The sequence below is a fragment of the Sceloporus occidentalis genome, unplaced genomic scaffold, assembly GCF_023333645.1.
Source record: "Sceloporus occidentalis isolate IW3139 unplaced genomic scaffold, rSceOcc1.0.p SCAF_72, whole genome shotgun sequence".
Classification (NCBI taxonomy): Eukaryota; Metazoa; Chordata; class Lepidosauria; order Squamata; family Phrynosomatidae; genus Sceloporus; species Sceloporus occidentalis.
In genome coordinates, this window is record NW_028317052.1 from 4,906,235 (window position 1) to 4,918,722 (window position 12,488).

Here is a 12,488-nt window from a genome sequence, read left to right on the forward strand (position 1 = left end):
AAATTAATGTTCAAATAACCAATTAATACAGTTTTTACAGTTTCCCCATTTTTTTCTCCAGTGCACCTGATTGTCTTTGTGTTATTTTTTAAACTGATGATACATTTTGGCATTATGCCTGTGTGTCCTGAGAGTGCTGGGACAAGCTGGCTAAGGGTCATCGTGCGTCAGGTAATTGTTTGCGAGAATAACAGGGATTTGAAATGACGTCTTGTTGTCATGACAACCAGCCAGCATCACATTGAATGTCAGTCTTTTGTTAATTTTTCATGTGATGGATCTCACGTCTCCATTTTCCTCCATTCTGTTGTCATAGCAACTGCCAGTCCCTGAAGTTTTTAGTTGTTCCAGTTTCTAAAAGAATCTTTGGAAAATGTTGTGTCCCTTTAGGTCTTTTGCAACACAGATGTTTGTATTTTTTGATTTTGAAATTCATCAAAACAATACATTTTCAGTTTCCTGCGAGAAAGCATTCAATAAGTCGCTTTAGCTGTAACATCGCTGCATACATCATGTACTGACGCGTCCATGCAGCCACCATGTTGCCACCTCGCAACGCTCTACGCAAGGTGGCTTTTCAGGTAAAGTGGGCGGGTGTTCCAGCCTCTAGCCCCACCCACTTTGCACACTCTCTCTGACCCTGCCCACTCCCACCTTTACCCTCTCCATCCTAGCCTCTTCCGACCCCTCAACACAGATGTCCCGATTCGGACATTAAAAATGTTGGGTGGTCCGCCATTGTTTTGCTGCAACACTAATGACCCTTTTAGTTCTGTAATCTGTTTGTTTAACCCAATCGGTACTGGCTCGTCTTTTGGTTTTGCCAAATTCCTACGAGCAGTTTACATGTCAGGACAAGTTTATGTTTTCCTAAATACTTCTAAATCATTTCACTAGTCGTCGTTGTCTAAACTTGTCCAACTTTCTTAATATTAAGTACAAAAAAGTGACATTTTATGTGTTTTACCCGTTGATTTTCTCGTACAATTATATACTATATAGTAGGTTCATATGTATGACCAACATATTTCTGGACAGTGCGAAACAAATGTAACGTTTGCTATTTCAAAGAATGACACAGGATGTGGTTTACAAGCATTTCATGCCCAATCTGTGTAAAATAGTCTCGCCACATCATGTATTTCCTGTACGCGCTGCTGCTTTATGTAACCTCCCGCCGCAAAAGCAGGACTCTCTTCTCCTTGTTATTTTTTTATATTGTTATTATTGTTATATAAATATGCCGTACACAGGACTAAAAAAATGAGCTCCTCTTTACATTAATAAAAGCCTTTACCTGCCCTCCCATGTTAGGCAGGGACCACTGAAAGGGTTAAAATTGTGTCTCATGTTAGACGAGTTTTTCTAGGCGTAGGTTGGTATCCACAAGTTTAAAGTGTGTTAAAAGTTTTAAAGGCCATTGACAGAGAATAATATATAATGGACTGTATGGTGCATGCACTACTAATAACTTATCGAGCCACTAGGACTGCCTCAGGTCAAATTCCACACATAGCATCTGATTAAACATGTGCTTCTCAGACAGTTATCCATAGTCTGTTCACCTTAAGATCATACAAGAACTAAACATTTTTTGCATTAAACTTGAGTTTGCATTTATGTATTTTATTTTGTATTCACTGAAGTAACAGTGACTTGAAAATCCAAACTCGCCAGCTATACATTAAATGGCCACCCCGGTGAGCTTGTCCTGCTTGCATTGGTTGCCTGCAAGCGCCTGCTTAGTCTGTTCATACCCTCAGCTTTTCTTTTCAGGTGTTTAGATTAAGACACCATTGGTGGATGTGGGTAGTGGCGGAACAGGCAAGACTGAAGCTGGGAGCTGAGAGTGTGACTTGTTACAGAAGGGGCTTAGACCACCCACCCAACATACTCAAAGAGCTGCCTTGTGGCTTAAGAGCATCGCGAGGGGGCCATGTGTGAGCTGCAGTGGTAGGCTCTGCAGCAATGACATAAACCTTCATTGATTTTGCAGCTCCCTTGGCTGTTTGGGGAAGATCAGAGGATCTCCCCAACCAACCCATGACCGCAACACAGGACAGCGCTCAAAAATCTTGACTGTCCTGGTAAGTCTGGTACACTTGAGGTACGGTCTACCTATAAAAAGAGCAGCCCCCTGGTAGACATGCCCCACAAAAGGCGGAAAGGGCCATGTATGAATGTGGGGCATGTGGGGGTGGTTGGTAGCTGTAGGGAGAGAGTCTTTAGGAGCTAGGTTACTTGGGCATAGAGCCCCTTCCATAGGCAACCATTTCCTTACTTGACCCACACAGAAGCAGTTTTAATTATGTGTTAGTATGTGTATGTCTAACTTTTTATCTTCTGTCACAGCAGGGGGGGGGTATACCAAACAATTAAGTCTCGTGTCCAGTTCTTGGTGGGGTTGGGGCCTGGAGTTTGGAGTGGGTTTTGGGTCATTGTACCGGTTATGACGGTAACACATTCATTCATACATGGATTTCTATTTCATGACCTAGGCACAAATATGTGTTTAATCCCAGGAGAATTGTTGTGGTTGCTGTTAGCCAGACTACAATTCAGTTTACCTCACCATAGACACATAGGTTTAATATGAAACCTCATTCTCGCTGTCTATGAGTGCCTTTGTTTTCATTCACCAAAGCATTTCCCCTTGACTCGTCTGGTTTTTATCCAGTGAATCTGTGAGTCACTTTCTTGCCATACCTGTGTGGCCTTGGTCTATTTCTATAATTGTGAAATTCTTCTGTTTTCTCAGACATTGATGTAGCAGCCAGACTCCGTGAGCTCCCTTGTCTACAGAAACGCCTGACCTTGGTTTAGTCAGTCTGCAAGTTTCTTTGTTATGACATGTCTACGAACCTGTGTATTCATCTATTTTTACATTCATAAAGCCTGTAATGGACAAATCAGTCCAACATTGCATTCCTTTAACCTGAAATTTTGACTAATACTTCTACCATCATTTAAGATGTATCAAGATTTAAAGGTGCAGTCCCACTTAGGCAAACCCCTAATTGTACTATCTAACAGATTTGTTTAAACATGTTCTCTATATGCTGTGGCAATAGACTACAATGTTAGTTTTGAAAAGTTTTGCTGAATGTTTAATTTATTTTGCATAAGTGTTTTCAAAATACCTGCTATGAAAGAGCACTGTCACGCTTACATTTGGACATATAGATTTTTCAATATTTTCTTTTCTTTCATACTACGTACCTTGCCGAAAGAATTAACATATTTTGCTGCTCGGTTGTCCTGTGTGAGCCCACAAGGCGGCAGTAGAGTGGTTAAGAGGACCGGAGAATCTTCTGCTGTGTGTGCCAAAAATGAACTTTGGAGAACTATAAGAGACCCACATTAATTGCAAACCAACCTGAACAATATTTTTATCGAAATGCCATGGCAGAGGAAGCTCATAGCCCCTGCTCCCACAATACGGTTTATTGCCTAAAGTCTGTGATTGGCGTATTTGTAGGAAAGTTACCTGATGAAGAACTAATCCAGGCAGGGCTATCACACAACATGGGCTGAGCTGGTAATGTGTAATGCAAAGTTTAGTCAGTGATATTTCTTAAATGTCAACTCACTCACTGAACTATGTACACATTAATGATCTTGCAGGGGCAGTTGAGATCTTGTTGCGGTATAACATTTGGGTTGACTTTTCTTAATGCATAGTGAAGTTGTATAACATTTTACCTTACATTTTCAGAAAATTATGGTTATGGGGTTTACAGAATATAGTTTTTAGTTGAAACAAAATATCAAACATACATATTGCGCTGAATATCAATTAAGTTAAACTGCATGTCTCTGATCAGGGTATTCCTAACTTCTTTTTAGGCGTATGCTTATCACTAAGATTACCAGACAGAATGTTTGCTGGCATCGATGTATCTACAGCCTAATCTAATGTTTAGATACAGCAGGACATATGTTTATGATGTAAAACTGTGTAAACACACAATAATTATGAAAACCATAATGCTACCTAGGAGTGCCATACAATATACTTGTCTGAGGTATCATTTGGTCCACCACGGCCCAGCTTCTCTTGAATAACAGTGGATAAAACGTGATATGGTGACCACCTAATTTCCTAGTTCTTAAGAAAGAAAAGCACTAGACACAAAAAAACTACATTACCTGTAACACCAAACCTTAAATTCTCCTAGGCATTGTCATCCAGATCTATCATAAGCTGTTAACAAACACTAAAACCCGAAGCTTAAAGCCCTTTACGAAGCAGCTATTCAAATTCCACACCTAGGAATTAAGTTCCTTCAATCATCCAAGCTGTCTAAACCTAAAACAATTTGAAATGTGGAAATCAAAGAAGACAAAGTCAAACATGTCATCACACCTTAGGTAATAAAAACAACTTGTTTTGGATAGGTTTTCATCAAACCATTACAAACTCTTTGAAACTTGATCTCATCTTTATCTTGATAACCTACAAGTTATTACCTAAAACATCTTTTCTGAACCTTTACAAAGGTTATTATGATCTGAAACCCAATCTAGTGCAGTGGTATGAAATGTTGCCTTAAATCAATTAAAACCTTAAAACTATCAAAGGTAATCAGTAGATAACACTGACCATTACTTCTTTTTATGCGCCCTAGCCATTGGAATTTATTAAAAAGTAGACACTTTGCTACAGACATAATGAAAGCAACTTGACTACTCTTCCATAGCCACATTCATCCGCAAAGTTGAGAAGAAATGTGAGAAGGAATGTGCCCAGATCATTCATGGATTTTGTCCGGAGGACAAGTGTTGACTAAATATATATAGCTTATGTACGACAATTCTAGTTTGAAAATGTATCTTATCATCGTAGTAATCAATGGATTGGTACAGTAAGGTGCAATAGTTCTTTTGGTTGCTATGAAGGAAATGTCACTTCACCCATGAATTTTTTTTATCCAACACCCACTGGCTGTTTTTCATTTTTTTTTCTTAAATAGGCCAAATGGCAAATATCCATCCTCCCCTGTGACAAATGAACCGTGATTTTGTGCCCAGCAGAGCCTTTCACATAATGTTTGCACGGGGCCACAAAAGTGTGGTATGTGTCAGCATGCATGTGATTTATCATCCACTGGCCTTAAATGGCATCCTTGGTAAAAGAGATTTCCAAAGTACAATTTAAAGGCGTCACTGTGCCATAAGCATCTCAAGGACAGAACGGTCTGTCTCCTTCAACTTTTAAAAAAACATCCTTACGGTTCTAAAATGGAAAATAAAGACATTGTGTGGCCTACATATAACCAAGAGCATAAAGCCCTATGTTAATAGTGTAAAAACATTTAGAAATGGTTTGCGCTAATGCCTTTTTTATTGGCCTAACATTTGTTTAAAAACATTTTTATTGAGGACTTACATACTGAATACCAGCGTTCCACATTTTTTTAGATGAGCGGATTTCACAGATTATCTAGTCCGTCATCCAGATTGGGCCCTCTGCCTGCTATTTTCTTCATCCTTCAGAGACCAACCGTGGTAGCTGGTATGATTGTCCCCTGGAATGTCTAACAGTACAGTGATCCGAGTCAATAGCGTATAATAAAACAAATCATAATACCTCAATTTTTCAACTTTTTGTACACCTCTGGTGTACAATCTGGAGCCAAAAAATACCTGGATCCCCACATTGTGTCAAGGCTTTGTCTTGGACTTTATCGCATGCACGTAGGCAATAAAACAGTTATGTTATTTTCTATGTGTTTGTTCCAGTACAATTGATCATTAGAAACCTCTGGTGAAGTGTCAGTCACCCCCTGTCTCTGGTGTGATATGGGAGGTGGCACGTTGGGGTCTGGATCATATTATGGCGGTAGTAGTTCTTAGTCGTTTGTATCAGGCTAACATTTCGTTTTCAGGATGAGCATTCAAGAGCTAATCAACCATGAATTACTGCTAATACTTAGAAAAAGGGTATGAATGATTGAAATAGTATACAGACTTATTACTAGGATGATACCTGTGACTTAATCCACAGAGTGCTCATCAGGAGATCATCTGACTGATAAAAGCTCCGTTCCACCAAGCACCATCTGCTGTTGTGGTCATTGACACAGCTAGTCTGCTCTCAGTCAGCCGTGGATCCTGTGTATATGGCCTCATTAGTGGGTTATTAAGCGTACCCATACTTCATTGCACAAAGAACACCAAAACATTCAGCATTTTGTTTAGTGTGTGTTTACAGTGTCTGCTAGGCAAAGTGGTCAAGGAACCCCATGACCTGTCAGTACTGCTTGTTTCTTAGGGTCTTAGAATGACAATAACCTCTTTTAAATAGGAAAAATGTAGATGTTTGTATCAGTTGAAGAACTTGGCTTAATACCAAATGAGAGCCTGTGTGAATGCCAGTTGTCACAGTAACAAAAACTAAAAGCCTATATATTCAACAGTCCATTTTGCATAACCACAGACAAAAACATACGCTTGAGAATATAATAAATTAAGGAATTTTTCACGGTTATGTGATATGTAAAAGGGTGTAAAAATGTTTATTTTACACAACAGTGCCAGACTGCAGTTTGTTGAGAGGTCGATATTGTGCTTGACATAAGCCTGGCAACCAAGAACAAGGTTATTCCCTGATACGAGTAAAATCCTTCAAAGGGCTTTTCCAGTCCTGTTCATCAATCACATCATTAACATGCAACAATGGCATCATTTAGGCATGGCTTTAAAAAAAAGAAGAAAAAAGAAAGGAAAAGTGAGCATATGGACCGCAAGAAAACCCAAGGTGTCCTCCCAAAGTCATCACATAACGTGGTGTATGCCCCTCACATCAATATATACATTATAAATATATATATATATATATATATATATATATATATAGGGGACTGAGGGATGCACTACATTCCTCTCCTTTCCGCTCACCCTTTTTGATACACAAGTCTTTAGAGATTGTGTACAATTAAATAAAATATATTGTATTTGCTCGAATAGAAGATGTCCCTGATTTCATGACCATCCAAACTAATGGCTTAATGAAAGAAATATAAAGAATAGGTCTGAATATATGACGACTCAATTAAAAAAAATGAAAACCACTGTTTTTGCCACGCACTCATACTGCATGTATACTTACACTCTGCCATTCACTTATACACACATTATGTAAGTAAAAGATGTGCAGGAGTGGTAGTAATAAAGTGTTGTTTTTTTAAGGACACATAAGGCTTTCTTTTGAGACTATTTTTTTAGAGTTTAGAGACAACCATTTGCTTACTGTTTCAAATACAATAAACATTGTGAAAAAAAAATTTGTATTGCTTTTATTACTTTCTTTACAAGTACACAATATCTCTCTCTCCTCTCTCTCTGACACAAGATCAAAGTGTGTCAGTAAGACAGAAAGGAATGATTTTAACAACTCATTGTGCACAGGACACTGAATTGTCATTTAATACATGTGATCACTGTGATTGATTTTCAGTCCATAGTAAAAATACATTGTATGTATAGTTGCCTTTCCACAGTCACCAAATTAATAGAGTTTTGAGTGGTTACTTAATTCAGGGTCCGACTGGCAATGTTGAGGCTGCTCTGGCACTTTAAGCTCATGCAGCGTGAGGCTGGGTATATCCAGCCACCAGGGCCGGCCCTACCATGGAGCAGAGTGGAGCAATTGCTCCAGGCGGCACTTTTGAAGGGGCGGCACTATGCTGCCTCAAGCCCTTTTTTTTTTTTAAAGCAGAGGAGAGAGAGGGGCGCCGAGTGGTTTTCGCTTACCAAGTTGTCAGTACCCGCTCGGTGCCCCCCTCTCTCTCCTCTGCGAGCCCTCTAGCTCGGTCTCGGCGCAGGCTTGTAATGCTGAGCGCCGGAAGATGACGTCATTTTACAAGCATTACAAGCCGGCACCGAGACTGAGCAGGGAGACTTGCCGCAGGACTGCTGAAAGGTTAGTACAAAGGGGGGGGGGAGCGGGAGAGGAAGGGTAGATAATGGGGTAGAAAACTTCGCCCCAGGCGGCATTATGCCTTGGGCCAGCCCTGCCAGCCACTGGAACAACATATCGGGTAAGTGTGTGTTGCTCTTGACCGCTCACCCACCAGGCATTTGCCCAGTGTGCCAGATTATTTTATTATGTAATTGTTCAGTTCCATATACTACTAATACCTCATAGAATTTGGTGACATATATTTTGACTTTTTCCTACAATAGCTTTAAACCTGAGCTTTGAATGATTTTATTCTTGCAGTTTAAGCTTAAAATAATTCTGAAAAAGGGGGAAGGGCTGCTGTGATTCAAAGATTTTGGGACTCTGCCTGAAGTGTCTTTGTAACTCAACATATAGGAACGGAGATACCTAAAGGAAGACTTTACTTATTGACTGAATCTTCTTGTGATTTTAGTCTTTTAATTTCTGATAATGTGTTTGATTGAGAATGGAAAGTACACATTGGGTGTGTATGTCTTCCAAATATGCTTTGGGCTGCTTTATTATTTGACAACCAGGCTGGAATTGCTAAATGTTGCCAGCCCTTCCTTCTTATATGTAATCTTGGAAAAAGCATGCAGTGATATAACCGTCCCCTATCATCAAAACCCACTACCCAAGGTGTTGGATTAGTTTTTACAGAATTGTAATATGTGATTTATATTCTCCCATTAACACATAAGAAAGACAACATTTGGAATAACGGGACAATTCGCAAACAACTTATTTGAAGAAAGGTCCAGAGTGTCCTGTAGGAGACGGCTGTTTGTGGCTGCCTTCAGTCTCCCCTTTGGAGCCAATTACCATAAAGGTTAGGAAGCAAGACAGACAGACAAGTGCCTGTGGCAGAGCTTGGCTGGCTGCAGCGGTAGACAGACTGATGTTTGCTGCATGAACACATGGCAGAGGCACAAGCTAGGTCAAACTGGCCAAAGTCATACCCAGAAGAAACCACAGCACAGTGCTGAATATTAACAGATAAATCAGGATCAGCATTAAAGTCTAAGTCGGGTCAAATAAACGATGAGGCTGAAGCCAAGTATCAGAGGGACAAGCAGAAACATAAAACAAGGTTCAGGAGCACACAGATCACGGCCTTGATGAATAGATTAGCCCCAGGTGTGTCAGGAACCAGACCAGAGAGATGGGGCAACATTCCATGCCCAGAGATGCTGGTTTCCTGATATGCACACAGGACTACCTGAGACTGATCATCTACAAACAGCTCCTTACCCCTTGTGAGCTTCTTTGTTGATATTGTGAAACTTTATCCCGCAGAAGCATTTCCAAATTGTAACCATGCATGTGGTGTTAAACTTGAAACCGTGCACCACAAATTGAACTTGTTAGCTTCGCTGTGCAAAGTAGACTGTGATAATAATTGACTTTATACAACTTCATCCACCTATTTGCTACATTCTCTTGACTAACTATGGTGTTACTAGAATGCATTCTTTGTGCTACATTTGCCCTTGAGCTCCAGCTGTACATTAATACATAAATCAGTGACTGACCCTGCAAAGCTGAAGCTGCTAAAACCATTCTGTGGTCTAGCTAATGAAGTAAACTATTTGAATAAACTGAAATGTAGGAGAACTATTAAATTGCTATTAAAGGCTTATTGTTTCCAGTAAGGAGTTTCTCATGCAATGATCCTTAAAGGTACAGTAATACTCATTTTTCAGGGATTTGTAAAACAATATATTTTGCCTTCACTAAGTGAGTTTTATTGCCTCTGTCTCTCTGTAAGTGTTTCACCGAGAAATATTGCTCAGTTCCTCACACGTTGTTTTTGTGGCAGATTGTCAGGATCTTTGCCGACAAGTATCTGCACATGCGCAACATGCTTCTGATTTTTGCACAAGCACTGGAAGTCCATACTTCTGCCACCTTCAAAGTGGTGGGGAAGAGGACAACTAAAAAATAAAGAAATGAAAAGCAAATGGCAAATGAGTGTTCACTTGAAATGTACGCCCTGCATCATCTAACCGCCCTAACTGTGTAGAGAACAAACCACGGACTCTCCTTGCAAAAAAAAAAAAAAACCAAACACATTTTCACATGAGGATACTGGTTGGATCTGATGCTAATGTCTGGGTCGCTTCCATGTTCAGTCCTAGAACTCTTTTCTGATTAACACACCTAAAACGGTGTTGGAGGTGAGACCACAGTATTGACACCGTTCCTCTGGGTAATGGAATTTTATGTTTGGTATACCTTATAGGGAGAGCTCTCAGTGAAGATTAGTGATGTTGTCAGGACTCGGGTGATCAGGTCGGGTAGGAGCTCATGCGCAGGGGATACTTGGGGTTCAGTCTGTAACCCACGGTGCATGATTACGCAAACAAAGACACCACAAGCAGAAATCCAGGTAATGCAGTGTATTTTATGTATAACAGGACCAGCAAATAAGGGTAATACAGTCAAAGCACGAAACCGGACGTATGGCAAAATAAAATACTGGTAATAAGTCTTTTGGCAGGGAGCCCGCTTGGAAGGGTACGAAAGGCACACAGCCCGCTTGGAAGGGTACGAAAGGCACACAGCCCGCTTGGAAGGACACAAAGCAGGGAACCAGGAACAGTACAGGTGCAGGTGCAGAGCCACAGCAGGAAGGTCCATAGACTTCAATACAAAGGCCCTGAGCAAAGGGCAGGGCAGGTTCATAAAGGCAGGGTAATCCAGATAACAAGGCCCAGCTGGATGTATGGACTAGGGCTCAACCCAGGTAACAAGGCACACCTGAGTTTTGAGTGCTCCAGAGGGCGGAGGGTGGCCACTAGTGGTAGCAGATTTAAACGCCACAGGTATAAAAAAGCCATGGTTCAGGCAGCGAAAAAGTGGTTCCTGACAGATGTAGAAAAATAATGTTTTGTGTACAGATTGTGTTAAAATATATAATAATGGGCCCAACAAGTTGCATATTAAATGCAATGTCTGTAGTTGGTGAAGTTCTAGTTGTGTAAGGAAGGGAACGCCTGCAGATTCTCTTTCTACGCAAACAGCTGTCCTTAACTTCAATGTGTGCTTCAATGGCACATACAAGTTAAACTACCATGGAAATGTCCCCTGCTCTCCACCATCTAGAAGAGATTGATTATTCTCTAAGTTACCTAGTGTATAACCACTGGCACTCATAATATTTGAATTAGGTATAGCCTAGATATTGGTCCTAGTCTGATACAGCGTCTAGGGCCCAATGAAATGTTAAGATGGCTCTACCCTCTGAAGTTCAAGACCTAGTTAAGTAAGTTAAAATCCACAAGTTTGCCTTTAATAGTCTATAGTAAATAATTTACTGTTAAGAAACCACGGATAATTGGGTAAAGAAATCACAGATTTTCCATGGATAATTAAAACTTGTAAGAGTAAACTATATTAACATATTCCATTTAGATTTATAAATGTTCTAATGCTTAATGCACCATCTGTATAAATGTATTTTATTAAACCAAGAGACTGTTTTGTTATTTTCCCAGAATATCCCACAATTCTTTTGTTAGAGTGAGACATTATAACCTTATTCATTGTTATCCAACTCCCTCTGTCTGTCTGGAGTTTAGAATGTTTGCTGGATATTGTACAGCCTTAAATATCACAATGTGTCTAGAAACAGCAGACACTTGTTTATAAAAGTTTGTAGCAGGAAGAGGGAGATTTTTTTTCTTTTTTGAAGCCTGAGGTACTTGTGCTTTTCCATCCGGCATGTGAAAAATTGTGGATAGGTGCTCCAAAAGTAGTAAGGCCACAATGGAAATCATGTCCTCAGTCTTCTTATTTTGGGGCCACACTCCCCACGGGGGATATGCAGGCACCTTCCTTCTCTACCAAGCCAAAGCCTAAGGAGGGTCAGATCTTCTAGGATCTGGCCAAAGAGATTACCCACTAAAGTCTTCAAGGAAGTGTGGCGGGCAAAAGCACAACCTACTCTCATCATTAAAGGTCTGTAAGAGGGACTCTACTGGTCACCGGCAGGGGGCTCGTCTAGCATCAACCAATGATGAGTCTGAGCAGCTGCCCTTTCCCATTCATTCTTTAGTGTGAAATGAATGTTACACATTTGTTTCATTCATAGGTGATTTATTTTACAGGTTAGAGTGCTAGGGATATATTTTTCTCACATTATTATTTTTTCTCTCTTATGGACGCCTATATTAACCCCTGCTATGCTACCGAGGACTTAAGATAGGCTAGAAAACCGGCCTTAAAGTGCCAGTGCTGCCTCTGGCCCTGCAAGTGACCATGTCACACATGCACAAAACAAAAAGTGTGTAATATGATGTGTGAACAAGAAAAGTGCCATATCTGGCCCCAGCCCGTGGCAGGTGTAGGTGGAAGGGTAAAAGGTGCTCTGGTGCAGACAGTGCAGTGAGAATGTGCCCCTGCACAACCACAGTGTCAAACTACAAAGCAGGGGACTCCAAAGCGTACATCAAGCTTTCTGAAACCTGCTTGACCTTAAGACCAGAGGACTGGTCCTTCTATCACAGTACTTTATCTTAGCCAAAAGGCTGAGAAGCAATAG

The 12,488-nt window shown here is 40.5% G+C and overlaps 1 protein-coding gene across 1 annotated transcript in view; it reads left to right on the forward strand.

Moving 5' to 3' along the window:
* The first annotated feature begins 539 nt into the window (after positions 1-539).
* Positions 540-12,488, forward strand: part of LOC149286139 (protein ABHD15-like) — a 60,629-nt gene continuing 48,680 nt past the window's right edge. The window contains exon 1 of the mRNA XM_089494447.1: positions 540-581. Within this exon, the coding sequence (XP_089350573.1) occupies positions 540-581 (42 nt within the window). The remainder of the gene's footprint in view (positions 582-12,488) is intronic.